This window comes from Myotis lucifugus, unplaced genomic scaffold (assembly GCF_000147115.1).
Source record: "Myotis lucifugus unplaced genomic scaffold, Myoluc2.0 scaffold_360, whole genome shotgun sequence".
In the NCBI taxonomy this organism is placed as follows: Eukaryota; Metazoa; Chordata; class Mammalia; order Chiroptera; family Vespertilionidae; genus Myotis; species Myotis lucifugus.
In genome coordinates this window covers 373,719-394,979 of record NW_005871408.1, presented here as the reverse complement: position 1 = coordinate 394,979, position 21,261 = coordinate 373,719, and the positions used below count along the sequence as shown (strand labels likewise).

Below are 21,261 nucleotides of genomic sequence, written 5' to 3'. Positions count from 1 at the left end.
ATATGTCTGTATATTTTGTATCCATTAACATAGTTTTACAGTTACGGTTCTTTTTTATACTTTTATCATTTAAATTTTATTACAGAATTAAAAGTAATTTATGAACCAATATTACGTTATTATAAGATTTTGTATTTGCTTATATATTTGTCTTTACCAGAGTTGGTAAAGACATTCATGCTGACCTGAGCCAACTTCCTGTCTATAGCACTCCAGTTCTTTGGTGCTGCAAAAAGCAGTGAGCTCTAACTCTCCATTGTTACCAGGCATTGAAAGTATGGCGGTGCCCTGTCAGTGATCAGAGTCAGGCAAGACAAATACTAGTCCCTCAGGCAGCTCCACAAAAGCCAGAACATTGGACACACTCCACTCTTCTTTTTCCCTTACAAGGGAGAAGCTACAAGCTGAACTTTGCCTCCCAATCACAGCAAGCTGGGCTGGCTTAGGGGAAGGGCTGTTGTAGTTTATATGACATGGGTTTCTTTCCTGTTTCAATATGGCTATTTTTGACTTTGAGTCTGCCTGGGATATTATGACTTCTAATCAGTTTCTGGAGTTCTCATAAAGGCCCTTTGACCCATATACTATTGTTAAGTCAGTGTTTCTCGGGGGGTGGGAGGAGGAAGCAAGGTCTGGTGCTTCCTATTCTGCTATCCTGCTGATGTCACTCCTGAAGAATTTTTTAGATGTTTATTTTTATGCAGTTTGCCTCATTTGTAATAACCTGCTTATATTTCTTGTTCCTTTCCACACTGGAGTGTTTGTCTCTTTATAATTCATTTGCAGGAGGCATTTCTATATTTGTCTGTTTTATAGGTTGCAGATATCTTCCAGAGAGAGAGAGAGAAAGAGAGAGAGAGAGAGAGAGAGAGAGAGAGAGAGAGAGAGAGATACTTAGTTTGTTTTTGTTTATTCTCATCTAAGTTTTAAAAAATCATCAGCTTGCCCTTGGCTGGGTGGCTCAGTTGGTTGGAGCATTGTCCTGTACACCAACAGGTTGCAGGTTCAATTCCCAGTCAGGATACATACCTAGGTTGCAGGTTCAATCCCTGGTGGGGGTGCGTGTGGGAGGCAACTGATCGATGTTTCTCTCTCACATCAATGTTTCTCTCTCTTTCTCCCTCCTCTTCCTCTCTCTCTAAAAATTAATAAAACAAATTTAAGGTAAGATCAAAATTTGTAAAAAAAAAAAAAAAAGCGGTATCTTTGAAATGCAATAAAGTGAGTCACAGCAAAAAAAAAGTATACATTTTGATGAAAAAAAAAATAAAAAAATAAAAATTAATAAAACGTATCATTGGGTGAGGCTAAATAAATAAAACCATGTTTTGAGATTTGGTATAAGGTATACATACAAATTGCCTTCTATTGATTTTTTCAAGTTCCCTTTAATAAATTTGTAAGTTTATTACTCAAAAGACCCATTATTCAACATTCACCACAAAGCTAAATCAAAGTCCTTACCTAATATTTAAATAAATGACTGTAAATGCTTTCCATGCACCCTAGGGATTCATCTTATATTTTTAGATATACTTTATATACCACAAAATGCACATATTTCAAATGTACAATCCAAAGATTTTTAATAAATTATTGAGTTGGACAAAAATCATCATCTACTTTAGAACACTTCCATCTTTTGTGTTCATTTGTAGGAAATCCCTGTTCCTACCTCTAGCCACAGGCAACAACATATATATAGATTTGCATATTCTGGACATTTTATAAAAAAAATGAAATCATACAATGTGTGTTCTTTTATGACTGACTTCTTTCACTAAGCATGTTTTTGAGGTTCACACGTCCTACAGCATGAATCAGTAGCTTGTTCCTTTTTTTTAGGAATAATATTCTATTGTATGCACATAGCATACTTTGTTTATCCAATCATAAGTTGATGGATATTTGGGTTGCTTCCACTTTTTGTCTATTATGAACAATGCTGCTATAAACATTTATATACCAGTATTCATGTTCTTGAAATAAGCCATTTGTATACATTTTTTGGTGACATGTATTCCAATCTTTTGCCAGTTTTTAAACTGGGTTATTTGTCTTATTACTGGATTCTTTATATATTCTGAGTTTGAGCCCTTTATCAGATGTGCAATTTCATAATACTTTCTCAGTTTATGACTTGTTTTTTCATTTTTTTCAATGGTGGTAATATATAATTTTTATTAAAATACCCTAATTTTTATTAAAATAATTAAAAATACCCATTCCCTTGTCAATGGTCCTTTGGATTATTTTTGGTTTTGAACTATTACAACTAAAACAGCTATGAATATTTATACAGAAATATTTGTGAATACCTATGTTTTCACTTGTCATGAGTAAAAACTCAAAAATGGAATTGGTGGGTCATATGGTAAGTTTATGTTTAACTTTATATTAAACTGCCACACTGTTTACAAAAATGTTTATATTACGCACATTCTCCCAAACAGTTTATGAAAGATCCGGTAATTTCATATCCTTTCCAACACATGCTAATGTGTCTTACATTTTAGTCATTTGAGGGAGTTTATAGTTGGTATCACAATTGTTTTTTTCTTCAAGTTTAATTTCTTTTATTGCAATAAAACATACATAATAGTTATTATTTTAACCATTTGTAAGTGGTAACCATTCAGTGGCATTAAATACATTCACAAACTGTACCCATCACCACAATCTATACCCAAAGCTTTTCCTCATCCCCTCCAAAAACTATGTCCCTATTAAACAATCACTTCACTCCCTCTAGACACTTATAACCTACTAGAGGTCTGATGCATGAAATTCGTGCAAGGGCCTTGGCCCCCACTGCCATGGCGGCCACCTCTGCCTCGGCCCCCGCCCGCCGCAGCTTTGTCCGAAAGGAAGGACATCCAGTCTAATTAGCATATTATGCTTTTATTATTATAGATAGTCTGCTTTCTGTCACTCTAGGTATCTCATATAAGTGGAATCATACAATATCTATCCTTCTGTGTCTTGCTTCTCTAAGCATGATGTTTTCAAAGTCTATCCATGTTCTTGCATATATACAATTTTTATTCCTTTTTATGGCTGAATAGTATTGTAATGTATTTGTAAACCGCATTTTGTTTCTCTGTTCATCTGTTGATAGGCACTTGGGTTACTATAAACTTGATGTACAGATATCTGAGCCCCTGCTTTCATTTCTTTTGAATATGTACTTAGGAGTACAATTGTTGGGTCTTATGGTTATTCTGCATTTAACTTTAAAAATATATAAATATTTTTTATTGATTTCTGAGAGGGGAAGAGAGAGAGAGATCAATGATAGAAGAATCACTGATCGGCTACCTCCTGCATGCCCCACACTAGGTATTCGAGCCCGCAACCTGGACATCCAGGCATGTGCCCTGACTGGGAATCGAACCATGACCTCCTAGTTCATAGTTCAACACTCAACCACTGAGCCATGTTGGCTGGGCTGTATTTAATTTTTTGAGGAACTGCCAAACTGTTTTCCACAGTGGCTGTACTTTTTTCCATTCCCACCTGCAAAACACAAGGGTTCTACCTGCTCTATATTTTCACCAAGATTTGTTAGTTTTCATTTTTGTTTTGTTTTTTTAAATTACAGCTATCCTAGTAGGTGTGATGTGGTATCCCACTGTGATTTCGATAGGTATTTCCCTAATAATTACTGATGTTGAGTATCTTTTCATGTGTTTATTGGCCTATTGTACATATTCCTGGGAGAAATGTCTAGTCAAGTCTCTTGGCCATTTTTTTAAAATTTAATTTTATAATATTGAATTTTAGGAATTCTTTTTTTTTTCTCCTTTTTTTTCCCCTTTTGTTCAGCTGTGACTCCAGACAGGATCCAAAGAGGAGTTTTACCATCTCTTCTTTGGGTTTTATGGAGACTTGCTTTACCCTCTGTGTTAGCCTCTTAAGTAGGAATTCTTTATACATTCTGGGTGTATGATTTCAGATATATGATTTCCAATCTACTCATTCAGTTGGTTGTCTTTTTGCTTTCTTGATAATATCCTATGATTCATAAAACTTCTTAATTTGAATGAAGTCCAATTTATCTAGCTTTTTTATTGTGCTTTTGATGTCATATCCAAAAAATCACTGCCAAATCCAATGTAATGAAGATTTTCTCATGTTTTTGCCTAAGAATTTATAGTTTACTTTAAGGGTTAGATGCAAAGGATTTCTAAGTCTGAGAGCAAACACCATACCTGATAGAGCTTTCACTGGCAATAGCTTTACAAAAAATCACAACGTGCCTTGGTCCCTAGATTCTTTTAGTGAATGACTTGTTAAAAATAAAATGCTCACCAATGAAAACAACTTTGAATTCTTTCTCATAGTGAAGAAACATTTTATAATGTGATTAACTGCTATTTAATTTGTCTGACTCTTTGATTTGTTTAGTCTAAATTTTGGAATATCGTTTCTTAAAATAGTCATATAAGTCATATGTGCACATCAAGTGTCTGCTGTCTTGTAAACATCCTGGTTGTGTGTGTGTGTAAATGATACACACACATGGAGCTGAGCACTTGCTCTGTGTTCCCTACTGTATATGGAGGGCTTTTTACTCCATGGGAGCATGTGACACATTACACAATTTATTGCCTTATGAAAGTTGAGAACAGGGGTTAAAAAAGAAAGTTTGTAAAATTCACCAGTTTTCCATGTATTCAACAAAAATAATCTTTCCACAATGGATATAACTATAATTATGAACATGCATTTCCTAAGAATTATAACTTTTTCTCTCATAACCAAACATACATTTTAAAACTTGAGAAGAGGGCTGTTTAGTTCCACACCTACCGCCTCTGAGTGTTAAATCCATTAAGATGATTCTCTCTGAGTTCAGACACTAATGATAAAACCATCTGTAAAACAAAATCAGTTGCAGGTTAACTTGCACTGCAAACAGGATGACATCAGTTCTATTTTCCTGGTGTGAGTGGTATTTCCGTTGAGATTCCCTGCCTTCTTCCGCCAGCTCTCTCCTTGTACTTTGTCAAAGTGAAAAGAGGCAGTGCCAACTTATTTACTAATAATTTGGATTTTGTGTTTACTGCCTGTTATTCTGAATTCCTACTTAAGCAACTGAACAACAGACAGATCATTAATTTCCTAAGAATTAAAACCAAACCCATTAAAAATAAAACCACGTTAGAGTTACTTTATTTTTCTTTCTTAATTTAATCTTTATTTTTTATTCAGGTATAAAGCATCCAAAAGACCAGAATAGTTAAACATTGAAAAATCTCCTAACAGTTTTTAGAAGAGCTATGTTAAGATCAAAATTAAAATTTCTTCAATCTAGCCAAAATTAAAGGCAGAAGAATACATAGCTTTAATACTAAGATGTAAATATATAGTAGTATTTACAAGGTTGTTATTACATTTTTTTTTTTGCTTTAGCACAAAATTCCTATCATGCCATTTTAAATACAAAATTTGTCTAACAATGAAAGACTGTATTTACATTGGTTAAGGAATTTCTTCTCCTAAAAATCTTTGAGAGGATAAATGAAATGTGTTAAGAGACAGAGAAGTTGGTTGATTTAGAATAACCTCTCCTGGTTTCCTTCTTCTTTCCCATAACCTCCCATCTCACATTTCTTCCTTACATGGCCATAAGTCCGCCCAATGTAAGAAGAGATAAACATAGAAAAGTTAAACATCTCTTCTGGAGAAGTGAAATACTTCCACTTATTCTTTTTGCTGGTGATATATTAACCAATGAAAATGTTAATACCAATAAGTTAAAAATACTCACATTTTTTAGCAAACCAGGATAATAATCTGCAGGTGCATACCCAAGACTTTGAGTAAAAAGACCAACTTCTTTTATATCAAATCTGAATGCTGAAAGTATATGAGATAACAACCCCTAAAAACATGAACAGAAAGAGAAAAAAGTTCTTAAATGTGAATGCAAGTGCCTCTTATGTTTAATGCCTAGAGTCAGGGTCATTTGTAATGAGTGATCTTAATGTGCCCATATATTCAGTTCACTTTGATTTAATGTATAAAGAAGAAATAGCCTGGCCAGCGTGGCTCAGTTAGATTTCCGGTCAGGGCACATGCCTAGGTTGCGGGCTCAATCCCCAGTAGGGGGCGTGCTGAAGGCAGCCAATCAATGGTTCTCTCTCATCATTGATGTTTCTCTCTCCCTCTCCCTTCCTCTCTGAAATCAATAAAAACATTCATAAAAAGAAGAAATAAGTTAGTAATAAAATTATTAAATTCAAAGTCAATTTAAACAAATGTTAACAGTGAAACAAAAATATATAAAGAACAGTGCTTTAACCATATTGAGAATGTAATCTTTATTGGTTTTAAATTCAGCAAAATATTTTTATCAGAATAGATGATAATCAAATGACAAAAAAACACATTAATCACTAGGGAAAGGAAAGATTATGTGAAAAATAGTGCAGAGAAAACTTTGAAAAAAATTAGATTCCTACCTAATGCTACTCATCAAAATATACTTGAATTTAACATAAATTCAAGAGGTCAATGTAAAAATGAAATAATAAACAAGAAGAAAATATAAGTGCTTTTCACATGTCTAAATGGGGAAGAACTTTGTAAACTGAGTATCAAGGAAGCAAATAATTGATTATTCTAAATAAAAATAAAACCTTTTGTTTTTCATAAAATAAGTACAAACCAGGAAGAATATTGACTACAAATAATTCAGATCATATGTAATCAAAGTAATACCCAAAATATCAAATGACAAACACTAAGTATAAATTGAGTATAAACAGATAATTCATAAGAGAAAATAGAAATGCCCAAGAAACACATGAATAAATGCTCACCCTCATAATCAAAATGGGTAAATTTAAATATCAACATACCAACATTTACTTTTTCACTTAACAAATTAAAGGTTTTACAGATATGAATACCTAATTAATACCAATCTGGGTTCTTGGAAACAAGTACTTGGGGTGAGCCATGGGAAGAATATAAATGAGCATCCACGCACCAGTGCTCCTGTGGCACACTGAGGCACCCACAGAGAGTAGAGCAGGCGTAACAGTCTACAGTACACCCTCAAGCTTGGACGCCAGGGCTATGTCTGCCCAGAGGTTGGTAACCTGAACGAAGACGCCTTCTAGATTGACAGATGCCTGCCTTACAGAAGGCAACTTGAGGCTAAATGATAAGGCTTTAAAAGCATTCAAAACTTTTAATATATCTGGCTTACATTTAAGGAAATAAATCCAAATATGACAATGGGACTATGCTCAAAGATGTTCATTCCAGTGCTATTTCTCATTAGTGATATCCAACAGCAGGGAATGATTAATTTACAGTGTCTCACACAGCGGCTCATTGTATAAGCCATTAAAATGTTCATGAAAAATTTATAACAGCATTTTAAATGTTTATATTATCATGTTAAATGAAGAAAGATGTAAAATTTTATACACAGAAAAGATCACATCAATATAAAAATAATCCATACATGAGAATGAAAAAACAATGAAAGAAAGTATCACCAAATGTTAACAGTCTCTAGGGTGGTGCTATATATTCTTTCTTCTTTCTACTTTAATACACTTTCCACTTTCCTATATGTGAATGTGCTGCTTTTATAATCAAGAAAGAATAATTCTTTTTGAAAAAGTGTTGTATTTGAAAACATTTTTTTACAACAAAAGAAACTTTATTTAAAAATACAGACATGGGTGCTTGAAAAAGCTCTTTAGTTAACTGTGTATATAAATGAAAAAATTAATAACATTAATATAACAGACCTAAACATGAATACACTGGCTAAACAAATGGACTTAAAATGGAAACGAATCTTAAAACTCTGCTATTCTCTGTAGGAATATTTACCTTCTTTTTTTCTTATTCTTTACAAGTAAGGAAGATTAAATACTATGAATATGAAGTTTCTTATATTAATGACAGACTTTAAAAATAGCCAACATGACAAATGTCACCTGCGTTTTCTGTTTAACTCCACACTGATGCCCAGAGCGAGGCTCTTGGTCCTCAGCTATCCAGCATCAGCTCTCTGCCCCACCCAGGCCAAGAACGCTCAGTCACAAATGAGGAGAACCTTAGAGAGAACTGCTTCTCCCTCCACATTCATTATTAGTTAAAGGCAGGGAAGAACTGAGAAAGGGAGAGAGAGAAGTAAAATGCTACTATATAGGAAACATTTTTCTTCCTTTTCCCCCTGAAACCTAGTGGTCACAATACTGAGGACAGGCTCCTGGTCACTGTTCTTGCTGCCTTTTCCAGGGGAAACTCGATCCCCAGAGAGGGCACTCGCAGCTTAATGCTCTAAGTCAGGGGTCCTCAAACTTTTTAAACAGGGGGCCAGTTCACTGTCCCTCAGACCGTTGGAGGGCTGGACTATAGTTTAAAAAAAAACTATGAACAAATTCCTATGCACACAGCGGCGGCAAAAACACCTGGTGGGCCGGATAAATGTTCTCGGTGGGCCGCATGTGGCCCGCGGGCCGTAGTTTGAGGACCCTTGCTCTAAGTCTAAGGCTTCTGACAAAAGGGAGGGGCAGGAGGTCTAGGCCAGGCCAGGATCCACCAAAGAGAAAGACAGAAACCACCCCCTCCAGGAGAGGCAGCCGGGCGGACAGAGGCAGGGACACCTGGATGAGCCGGCGCAGGCCTAGATTGAAGACACTGTGTCTTCTGCCAGAGACAGCATTCAGGCTGAGAACTGGGACTGATGGGACATTCTCTTCTTTAACAGCTTTATTGAGATATAACTCATATACCATAAAATTCTCCCATTTTAAAGTGTACAGCCCAGTGGTTTTCAGTATATTCCCAGGGAAATAGTCATTTTACATTTCTTAAGTCCTGCACTACATTTTATGAGTACACTAGAAGCCCGGTGCAAGAATTCAAGCACGGGTGGGGTCCCTCTGGGCGGCCTGTAGGGATCGGGCCAAAAGCCACAGTCCAACGCCACCTGCAGCTCCTACCTGCCGCTCCCGCTCATCCCGGCCCCACTGTGCCTGCTGTGGGCTCCCGCCCAATCAGTCTCGATCCAGAGAGGCTTGCGCTGTCGCAGCAGTGCTCACCAGCCATGAGCCCTGCGTCTGGCGCCCTCCCAAGGGGAGTGGCCTGCAGAATCGGGCTGAAACCAACTCTCCAAAATCCCCTTGCGAGAGGGTGCAGGTCAGGCTGAGGGTCCCCACTAGGGCTCCAGGGCGTGTCCAGCCCATCTTGCTCAGGCCCGACTGGCCGGACCCCAACAGCAAGCTAACCTACTAGTTGCAGCATCTGCCCCCTGGTGGTCAGTGCACGTTATAGTGAGTGGTTGAGCAGCCTTAGCATATCATTAGCATATTACGCCTTTGATTGGTTGTTTGGTTGTTCTGCCTTTCAGTCTATTTGCATAGTACCCTTTTATTATATAGGATATTACAAGATAAAACAAATATGTGCATATAAATGTGTGAGCTCACACACAAACAGGCATGCAGACAGTCACATCGAGGGAAGAGCCCAGGGTGAGCATCACTAATGTGTCCTGGACTCCTTTCAATTTTATCATAAACTATTTCACAATGATGTAAAATAAATTGAAAATGCTGCCCCCCATTAACCGTAATCATGCATTGGAAACACCCAGGAGACCTCTGTGCCGCCTCTCCCTCTCCCCACAATTCTGAGGAGTCTCCGGGAGGAAGGGTCCGCTCCAGACCTGGCATGCACCCTCCCGTGTAGATTGCGGTACTTCCTCCATGAGCTCAGAATCGCTCAGTAGCCTCAAAACAGGACTCCAGGCAACATTACCAGGAACACAGGTTCAAACTGCTGTCCCTAAATGAGATCCCGTCCACTGTTTTCAAATTAGCAAAGATCACAGCAAGTTAACAAAGCAGCTTTGAGATAGTACTACTCAGTGAAGATATTATAATTAAAGTTTCCTGCAGATATACTTTTTCATGTAAAACATAATTTACAAAGAAGGCATCCACAGGAGAGGGAGAAAAACAGGACGTTTACAGCGTTAACGTGAACTTATGAAGCGGCTCCTGGTTAGCATGGGAAAGGCTGGGTGGAAGCCACTGCATGTTAACTGTCCTTTTTTCCTTCCAGTTCAAAGATGTCCTTTATGAAAACGGAGAGCAAACAGGAGCTGACGACAGCCCAGGAGAGTCCATCGCTCAGTTATTTTCAAACACCAAGTACAGTCTGGGTGAGAGCAAGCAGTGTGGTGAGGGCGGCAAAGCCAGGAGAGGTAAATGGCAGCCAAGGGTCATCCTTTGAGGGCGGGGCTTACTGGAGGATTTGCCTAGTTTACCACAGCAGGAAGCACAGGTGGTGCACTCAGCAAGGGGCACTGGGCCTGACCCCTGTGTGGGGGGCAATGCAGGTGTTGTGGTAAAGGAAAGACCAGCCAGGCCTGGTCTGCCATATGCCACACATCCATGTGTAGGTACCCACACCAAACCAGGCAGGAAAGGGAGGAGGCTGAGCTTGATTTGAAAACTTGGTGGCCAGGGGCTCAGTCGGGGTAGTTTGGGTCATTCTGATGCTAGATGGAAGGGGGACGGAACTGGAAGTGATTAGCCTTCTGCCACCAGACTTTGGGCATTCTATTAAAAAAAAAACAACAACACATTTAAAGCTGTTCAGGAAGCTGTTCAAAGAAAGTTACAAATAGCAACTCATTTAATCCCCACAGCCTATAGCAGTGATGGCGAACCTATGACACGCGTGTCAGAGGTGACACGCGAACTCATTTTTTTGGTTGATTTTTCTTTGTTAAATGGCATTTAAATATATAAAATAAATATCAAAAATATGTCTTATTTTACTATGGTTGCAAATATTAAAAAATTTCTATATGTGACACGGCCCCAGAGTTAAGTTAGGGTTTTTCAAAATGCTGACACGCCGAGCTCAAAAGGTTCGTCATCACTGGCCTATAGGGTAGGTACTATTATTGAATCTGTTAGATGAGCAAACTGGGACACACAGAGCTTAGTAACATGCCCAAGGCTGGTTACTCTAAACCACCTTAAAAGGAACCTCCCTGCATCCTCTCTGCAGGAGGCAGCTGGAATCCTTGTTTTGTTTTGTTTTTTTAAACAATGCAAATCTAATTGGTCCTCAGCTAAAGGCCCTTTGGGGGCCCTTTAAGGCTCCCAATTATTCTTAGATGAAGCCCAAACTAGTTCCCAAAGCCCTACCTGGGGCTGACTTTCCCTGTGTGAGGCCCCTGAGGGCCACAGGTCTTCAGCCACTCAGGGCTTCAGTCTGGTCTAGTCCCTCTGCAGGGAGAGCTCTCAGCCCCTGCATCCCCGTGAGTGTGGCTGCTTGAGGGAATTCTAATAGTTATGACTACTAAAATTTATTGAGTGCTCACTATTGTGTGAAGCATTGTGCTAATCTTTCTAAGTATGACACCTCCCTTAAAAGTCAGTTTTTAATAAAATTCAATTAAGCAAAGTTTCAATTAAGCCACCTATAAAAGATGGCTGCATCATAATGTACATGATTGACCCTTAACAAATTAAAGCACAAAGGACTACAGACTCAGCTGGGATAAAGGTAGTGTAGTGTGTGTACAATAGGCGGAACCAGGGTCAGTTAAGGTTGTGGGTCTAAAGGAAAACCATGCCAAGGCTTTCGCCCGAGCCTCCAAGAGGCACTCACATCCTGTGCCTTGGGACCAATACAAGCGGTGGGGGCTTCCCACAGCTGCATGGATTACTTTGGTAGCCATGCCAGTGAAAGTTAAAAAAAAAATCCCCAAACCTAGGACATTCAACAGATTCAGAAGGTGTGATTAGGGAGTGTAAATAATTTCTGAGTAATGTTTAAAATAGCCATAAACAGTTCCCTAGAGAGTATCCACACACCTGCATTAGACAAGCTGACTGTAACACTTAAAGTCTTGGAAACATAATAATAACTTAATTGGGAGACGTGTCCTGGCCCAAATTTCCAAACGATATTGTTAGAAACTGATTTTTTAAACATTAAATATTACAAAAATTAGTTCCCCAGCCCACCTCCTGCCCTGTTAAAAATCAACCAACCTCCACCATAATGCTCAGTGTCAGCAGGGAGGTGGTGAGGGGGCACTCTTGCTGCTGGGAGCTCACATTTGTGAAGCTTTTCTAGGAACTCACTTATGACATGTAGCCAAAGCATGAAAAATGGTATCCTTTTATTCAGTAATTTTATTTCCCATAATACATCCTAAGGAAAGATTTAATTCATAGCAGCATTACTTGTAACCGTGAAAAACTAGAAGAACTAAAGTACCCAACATTGGACTGGTTGAATTCCTTATGGTTTATCCAACAGTGTGAATCATGTAAAAAAACATTTAATAACACAGGAAAATACAATGCAACATTAGTTTGAAACATAAGGTATAAAACTATATGGTCCATGTGATTTTAATTTGTATGCACAAAAAAATACTGGGAATAAACTTTACAAATAGTTAGCATATATTATTTCTAGGAGTAATTTAAAATGTCTTCTTCAAAATACCTGTATTTCCAAGGTTTCTACAATTACTATATCTTACTTTTATCATAAAATAATGTTTTGTAAAATAAAATGACTTGCTTTAATTTATGAATCTCCCTCCCTCCCCCCCCAGCCCATAATTCCCTAAAACAAATTGCTCTGGAGGGCCATACGAGTTTTATCCCTGGATAAAATAAGCATGGGTCCTAGGAAAGAACATAGTGAGACTTGGCTACGGTTAGATAATTTCAAAACAGACACCTTAAACTTTAGACCTCCAAATCTCTCTTTTAAAGTAAACTTAAAGGGGGAGAGGAGGTAAGAAGAGGTGGAGGAGGGTATGGGGGGACAAGTGGGGATGGGAGACTTGAATTGGGGATGGGAGACTGCAGACACACAATACAGTGTACAGATGGTGTGTTCTGGAACTGCGCACCTGCAACCTGTATAATTTTGTTAACCAATGTCACCTTAATAAAATTCAATAAAAAGGAAAAAAACAAACAAAAAAAACTCCTTAAAAATTGATAACCACTTACTGCCAATAATAACATTTTTACTGCCATCTAGTGGCAAACAGTCTAAACACAAAACCATTAAATATTCTGTAGGCATTGGCTTTTGAACAAAAATTAATTCCTACAGTCATATAATAGATTTTATGTTAAATGCTGACAGAACAAACTTGGAGACACTCTACTTCAATTCCCTCACTTTACTGATGAGGAACTGGGGTTCTGAATACATGAATCAATAACCACAAAAAGCAAGTAGGTGTAAATGAACTTCAAGGGCATAAAGAAACATGCAAATATATCACCCTGACTTGTGATCTAAAATCCTTCAAGGATGGAAAGGTGCGGGAACCAATACAACTATATATAAAACATTTAAAGCCTAATTTTGATTCATGTAGGAATTTTGAGAACTCTGCTAATGGTTGAAAAGTCATTTAAAAATGCTTCTACCATGAAGGTGAACTTTCAAGGAGAGGTCTTAAATCAGGGGAAATCCACTGCCTTGCTTTTATGTGTTCTTTTTTGTCCTCGCCTCACCATATCTGCTCCATCTTGTACCAGCAGCACATTCACAGGCGTTTAGGAAAGCTGGAGCAGGGAGGCAGCTGTGGTTTGGCACAGGGTCTGGGTGTGGAATAAAGGCTGTGCTTTTGCTCAGGCAAAGGACTAGGAGAGCCAAACTGTGGTCAATATTCTTGAACTGAGACTGAGCACATATTTTGTGCTTCTCCAAACAATTTCTTCAGCTAATCATTAAAGTCTTTTAGAATTGCCACCACTTTGGTCTCTAATGCACCTATCTCTTTATACATAACTAGAGGCCCGGTGCACGAAATTAGTGCGGGGGCAGGGGGGTGGGGGAGGGGGTCCCTCAGCCCAGCCTGCCCCCTCTCACAGTCTGGGAGCCCTCAGGGGATGTCCTACTGACAACTTAGGCCTCCCTCTGCGGAAGGCAACCGGGCGCCACCCCCATCACCCCGCTGCTACTGCCACAGCCAGCTGCCACAGCCAGCTGCTGCAGCCGCCAAGGTGTTTTCATCAACATGTTTTCATCAACACAGACTCCAGTCCCTTCACCACGAAAAAATGACAACTTTCTTTAGGCATTTTCAAGATGTCTCTTTCTTTCTTTCTTTTTTTTTTTATCTTCACATGAGGATATTTTCCCATTGATTTTTAGAGAGCGTAGAAGAAAGAGGGAAAGACAGAGAGAAACATCAATGTGAGAGGCACACTTCGATTGGTTGCCTCTCGCATGAGCCCTGACCTGGGCCCCAGCCAGGGAGGAGCCTGCAACCTAGGTACATGCCCTTGATCAGAATCGAACCCAGCCCCCCTGTTGGTTTGTGTCTCTGCTCTGGTCCCAGCATCCTAGCGCTGCGACCACGGGGCTGGGGCTGGGGGCCAGCCCCCCTGCGGATTTTTCTCTCTGGCTCCGGGCTTGGGCCACCCTGTCTGTTATTCTCTCAGGCTCTGGGCCCACGCCAGGCCCCTCCTCCTGAGCTGGTCATGACCGTTATGGTGTCCTGGCCTAATTTGCATATTCATATATACATATATATAGCGATGTTGTTTGTAAACAAGATCGCTTGTTCATTCATTCAACCAACATGAGTTGATCTGTATTTAAGCTATTGGAGCAAGAACCCCTACAATATGATGAAGGGAGATAGTGATGGAAACAGCCATAATGTAAGACAGAATGTAGTAAGTGCTATGAGGGGGTAAGACAATCACTGTGAGAGCAGAGGAAGTAATGATTAATTCCAACTGTAGGGTTTCAGAGTGCTTCCAAGGATGACTTCTGAGCTGATTCTGACAGCTAGACAAGGAGAGAAAAAGTGAGGGAAGCAAGTACAGGAAAGAGAAAAAGACTATGTGCCTGATGCTGGCTGGCATGGACAGAGAAAACAGACAGAGAGGCAGTAGGGAGAAGCAGTGGGAAAGGGGCCATAGTGGTCAAGCAAAGACGTGGAAAATGCTCCTGTCGCCCAACTACTCCAAGCTTTTACTGGATTGGATAAAGAAGATACAGTAAATATATACAATGGAACACTAGTTGGCCTAAGCACAGCCTGCTTCTACAGGCCTTCAGCCCACCTTCAAACTCTCCCAGTCTTTCCCTTTGAGCCTGTGATTTGGTGACATCAGACTCCCTGGTAGTCACCTAATCCATTTTCTCTATCCCTTTCTCAACCCCATACTATTCCACCTTCCCCCAGAAATCCAAGAACCCCACCCATCTCTAGCTGCCAAAATTACACCTATCTTTCAAAATCCATCTTTCTCCAAGTCTCCTGTTCAGTTCCCAACTGGATGAGATGAGATAGTGTTCTCCTGAAATCTCTATGGCATCCTATTTGTATTTCTCTAACAGTACCTTCCAAGGTCTGCCATGTGCTATAGTTACAAGTCTCATCCTTCTACTTATTAGCCCACAGGCTCTCCAAGCAAGGGACTGTCTTTAGAGCAACTGTGAAGTAGCCCATGGCATTTCACATAATAGGTGTTCAATAAGCACTAGACAGTCGAGCTCAACAGAATGGGTTGCTCGTTTATAGTTATTAAACAATATAATTACTGCAGATTCCTTTGTGGCCTTGTTACAGTATAAAATGATAAATTTTCCTTTTCACAATTTGCTTTCTTAAGTTTCAATCCATAAAATACCCACAGAATACTGGAAAAAATGACATTACTATGTACTATTATTTCAAAGAGTTTTACTTAATTTGGTAAAACTGACTGGAACCTGGCAACTGATGTGGATGTAATTTCACTGAACAATATGTGCTTTGGTGCTACTCAGCCTGTGCTGACATATGGGGACACCACAAAATCAGAGCACTCAGAGGGACAAGAGCAGCAGTGGCAAGAACCATCTTGCTGATGGGATGCTGGAAAATTACAGTCGCAGCTATACATACTAGTAAATACAATCAGACTTGGTGTACCTAAATAAAAATTATAATACATACTAGTGGCCTGGTACACAAATTTGTGCACATTGAAAGGAAATTAATTAGAAGAAATATTTTAATATCACTATTCGCCTTTTTTCTATAATAGAAGTGTCAACCAAATTCACAATTGACAATGACAGATCGAAACACACGCAGGGGGACTGGTGACAGCGAGAGCTTTATACTAGTATATATAGATAAGCTTGCTTAATTAGACCTGCTTTCTGATGTAGCTAAATTTTTTCCAGTCCAGGCAAGCACCCCAACTTCTCTGTCAGGTAATTGTCAGCAACACAGCAATAAATATCAACACGAAGCAGATTATTATTGTAGATCACCCAGGGAGGACAAAGGGTAAAATATTTAACTGCGCGCATGGAGGTGAAGTCGCTGGTGCCTGCTTTCCCGCCGGCCTGAGCCCCCGAGCAGCCAGGGATGAGCTAGGTATCCCAATGGCCAGCCAGCCAGCCCGGTCCTCCTGCCACCCATCCCCGGTTCCCCGGTCCGCCATTCACCATCACTGATCCATCGGAGCCTGTGGACCGGGGGGAGGGACCAAGAGGTCAGCTGTTCCGCCTGCTCGCCAGTCCCCAGTCCCACCCCGCCGCCACCCACCCGCTTCCCTGTGGTTCCTCATTTGCCTGCGGGCAGGGGTCGGGGGTGAGGGAGGTGGGGGAGGGGAGGGACCGAGAGGTGGTCAATGCACCTCATGGCGACTGGTCGAGTGGTCATTCTGGTCATTCTGCTTATGGTCCCTGGCCTTTTATTATATAGGATAGATTTCCACATTTAAAAAATGTTCCTGCAAATCTGAATAGCAAAACTGAATAGTTCAATTCAATTTATTCAATTATTTTTGGCCAAAAAATTTAATCCTTGAACACATGTTTAATCTTCTCTTCCCCAAGCTTCCACAGAAGTAAGTACATGGTCTATTCAGTCCTTGGTCACCAGAAATGCTACCATGTTGAATATGTGGCAGGTTCTTTTACCATGTAAAATACTTGCACCCAAACACTGAATTAGTGACTTCCCTTTTTATGCTCCCATTTCGTTTTTTTTATACATTCAGTAAAACATTTATGTTACTATCCTGAAATTATTTACTTAAGCAATATTAAAATTTCCAAATTAATTAAATCACCAGCAAGTGATTTACATTTTTCTAAACAACAAATTTTCTTAAAAACAAATCTTAAATTATCATTTCCCCCTACCAACATAGTAAGAAATGGTTAGACTTTTTAAGAAATGAAAACAGACTTAGGCTTATTTCCTTCAAACACAAAATGGCAGTCTAAATAAATGAACGGAAACAATGCTATGGAAACAAATAATGCCTAAATTCCAACCTGGAACTGAACAACTTGTTTCTAACAGCTAACAATCTTGCTCCTTAGTCTTATTAGGACATAACAGGGTCAATCTAATAGATGTGCAATTACCACAGTTCCTTTTATTTCAATCCAATATATAAACTATTAACCAATTTCCAATTTTACAAACTCTGTATCTACTTAGCTTAAGTGGACAAAGTTTAACTCAGTAAACAATTTACCACTGAAGGAAAACTAACCATATAAAACATGCATTGAAAAACATTATTCCCCACCCTGGCCGGTGTGGCTCAGTTGGTTGACTATCGTCCCATGCACCAAAAGGTCACTTTGATTCCGGGTCAGGGCACATACCCAGGCTGTGGGTTTGATCCCCGGGGGGTTGGGGTACATGCAGGAGGCAATTGATTGATGTTTTTCTCTCTCCCTCCCTCTACCATCCTCTCTCTAAAACAATAAAAATATTTAAAAAAAATAAAGATTTCCCCCCATTACGTGGTTAGAAAACAAGATTCAGTAAGTGGTTAGTCATTGATTATTTTGCTACTTTCATTGGCCACACTGAGATGTCTAAGAGTTCAAATATGATTTCAAATCCGGGAAGAAGTCAGAGTATAAATGTTTTTTTTCCTGAGAAAACTTGAAATCCCATCATTTAAAACAAGTGGATTTATTGCTGAACACTCTAAGGTAAAGGGGAGTGCTGAGAAAATGTATTGATCAAGGCCCATCATGGGGCTGCTGAAATACCCTGAAGGTAAGTAGGTTCAAACCAATAAAGTTTTCCCAGTCTCGGCACTATTAACATTTGGGGCCTGATGATTCTTTGGTGGGGGACTGCCCTGCGCACTCCTGGTCTCTACCCATCAGATACAAGTAACAACCCCTCCAAGTTGTGACGACCAAAAATGTCTCCGGACAGTGCCAAGTCCCTGAAGAGCAAAGCAGTCCTGGCCAAGAAGCTCTGGTTTAGACACATACCTGCTTCTGAAAGTTATTTTGGATTATAGTTTTGCCTCTGGTATAAAGGTAAGTATTGGCAATATAAAGAAGACTTTTGTGACTGATATGGAAGTAATTCCAGGAGACAGTATTATGTGAAGAAATTAAGTTGCAGAAAAATACATCCTGCATAATTCCAGTATAATGCTGTTTAGACTGTTTAATTTTTTTGTGTGAGACTACATTTAAAGTATTATTTGTATAATTTAAAAAAATAATGGAAAAGAAAGAAAAAAGGTCATGGAACTTTAAAGTTAAACAGACTCTGATTTGAGTCCTACCTACATGACCTTGGGGTAAAATTTTAACAGTGTTAGGCCTCCCAGTTCCCTCTTCTATAAAATCCTACATAATAAACGGCTAATATGCAAATTGTCCTCACAGGTGGGAGTTTGACTGACCCAGAGTTAGATGTGCGCTGACCACCGGGGGTCGGCATGAAACATGGCAGGCGTCAGCGACGCAGTGCTGGCAGCAGGCGGCAGTGGAAGCGCTGCCGGCCCCAATGGGCCCTGACAAGAACAGGACCACAATGGGATGGTGGAGCAGGTGAGCGGCAAGAGGGTGGCGCCAGGCCAAGGCGGGTGCGAGCGGGGGCCCCCGATTACCCCACTGGTAGCCCCACAGATCGGCCCTCATCGCTGGCCAGGCCTAGGGACCCTACCTGTGCATGAATTTCATGCACCGGGCCTCTAGTGTAGATGATAAAATTGATTTCATAGGTTTGTTACAAAATTAAATGAAGTCCATGAGTGGGAAGTAGCCAATACGGTGTGCTGGGAGCTCGTAGCACCTCCTTGATGATCAGTAGCTGCTATATCTTAAGTCTCAGTTTGGGTAAGGATGGAATACAATCTGAAAGCCAGGTAACCCTGTTCCTGGGCTCTATGTACCTTTAACCTTCCTACTCTTCACTGTCCTGGTTGAGGTTCATTGCCTGCTCTCTGAATCATCACCAATGCCTGGACTCCCATACACTTATCTGACAGTGAGGGTATCATCTCTAGGTTTACCATAATCAAATAACAGGTATAAAGAGACGAGGAGGAGCAATGCTGAAAAACTGGGTCACCTACCTTAGTGTTTCTCCTGGTGTGATGTGGAGACACCTAAATCTGAATCATCGGGGTTCTTCTTACCGTGCAGACCCTCTGCTGAATCAAAGCCTCTGAGCGTGAGACCTAGAATCTGTTTTTCCACCAGGACTACCACCCACCTCCCTGCATTGTGAAGTTTGAAGGTCACCACCATAGCACCTGGCCATGGCCCAAACACTATGTATATTTATCTCCTGTGTACTGGGGAAAAAAGAGAGAACAGAGAGAAGCCCAGGTCATTCTGAAACTTCACTACCTTTGCTGGAGCTAATCCTTCCTCTGGCCCCAAATCGATTGTCACAGTGGCCCAGACAAGCCTAGACCACCCTGTGCAGTAGGATCACTCGAGGTGCTAAGTTAGAACACTTCCAGAGGAAACATCCCATGACGTGAGTCCTGTCACTCAGTGGAGAAAATCACTTCCAGTCACTAAGCTTCAGTTTCTAAACGATCTTTAAAATGAAGAAAATAATACCTCAAGGTTAGGACTGAAAGAAACCATGTATGGAAATCTCCTGGCTAGAGAGCTGGCTCAGAGCAGGTGCTAAGTAAATCTTCATTCCCAGGGCTCAGTGCCAGGGCTGCCCCAGTTTCTCTGACATAGGCCCAATGTCCAGAAGCTACCTTGGGAGGAGAGAGATGCATTCTGACTCATACTTCTATTTGCCTATAAGTCAAACATTACAATTGCTTATACTAAACTTAAATATTTAAAAATTTCCCCAAATTAGAGACATGATCTCCACTTTCTCTCCCGAAGGCCTGTTTCCCAGGTTTCCCAGGAAGACAGATGTGTCACTGTGGCCACGGCATCAGGATGCATGCAAGCTGGCATCTTCCATACAGTCCTCTCCATAAAAATTCCCCTTGGCTCCTGCCTCTGCCTCCCATCGTGACTTCATATTAACCCACCCCCCGCCCCCACCACCACACACACCGCCCGGCACTGGCTCTGCTTCCGGGGTCAGGCCATCAGCAGGTGGAACCACGGCTCGGAGCTCTCACTCTCAGTCAGCCCCATGAAGGTCAGACTTCCTGGGAGGCGGAAATTCCTGCCCAGGGAAAGGCAAACAGTTTTTATTTGTAGGTATTATTCCTGTCCATACCCTAAAATCTTCATAATCAATCAACTTACGTCCATGGAATTATTGTTACCTGGCAGCCTAAAACAAACAAGTGTTTGGGCCTGTTTTCTCTACAGATATCTCTTTGCTTCCTACTTATTTCCACTCCCGCGGTTTCCTGTTTCCTTGTATTTTAATGTCCCCCTCGCATCCCTCAACTAATAATCCTTCCCATGTGACCTGGGACCTTGTCTCCTGCCCTAAAGCCTAATTCATCCTAACCTTTTTCTCACTTCACTTTGGATACTTGGAATTATGGTATGATATACTTCCACAATTTTAAAAAGTAGTATTTCAAAAACTTATAAATTATATTTAAAATCAAATTCAAAAAAAAGAATTTAGTTTAAAACTTGGTATCTGTAATATTCTCATGATGGCATATATTTGTGCATTATGATATGCTATTATTCACATCCTTTAAGCACCAATTAAATGTGCCAATTGCTCTCACTGAAAAGATGGAACTAAGTTATTCCCATCTCTTTTGTGCATTTACATAACTGCCAAAACAAATTACTGCAGACAGATTTCTGTTGCTTTTCCTTCAAGTTCCTGCTTTCAAAGTTTTTTTCTTTTTAATATTTATGTCTCATGCAGTTTAAATGAAGTGATCCTATATAATAATCCTAGAAAATAAAAGGCTACTATGCAAATCAACAGACCAGTGGAACAACCAGTAGCTATGACATGCACTTACCACCAGGGGGCAGACACTCAACGCAGGAGCT

General features: G+C 40.0%; 1 protein-coding gene and 1 non-coding gene across 3 annotated transcripts in view; both read right to left on the bottom strand.

The window, feature by feature from the left end:
- Window positions 1-21,261, bottom strand: part of FANCC (Fanconi anemia complementation group C) — a 255,904-nt gene that overhangs the window by 68,372 nt on the left and 166,271 nt on the right. For both annotated transcript variants that reach the window (XM_023764906.1, XM_023764907.1), the window contains 2 exons: window positions 5,774-5,887; window positions 4,813-4,877 (listed from right to left, as the gene is read on the bottom strand). In XM_023764906.1, the coding sequence (XP_023620674.1) occupies window positions 4,813-4,877; window positions 5,774-5,887 (179 nt within the window). The remainder of the gene's footprint in view (window positions 1-4,812; window positions 4,878-5,773; window positions 5,888-21,261) is intronic.
- On the bottom strand, window positions 3,824-3,947 carry LOC111828427. The gene has a single exon (XR_002832297.1). It is a non-coding gene; the product is annotated as a small nucleolar RNA SNORA26 (small nucleolar RNA).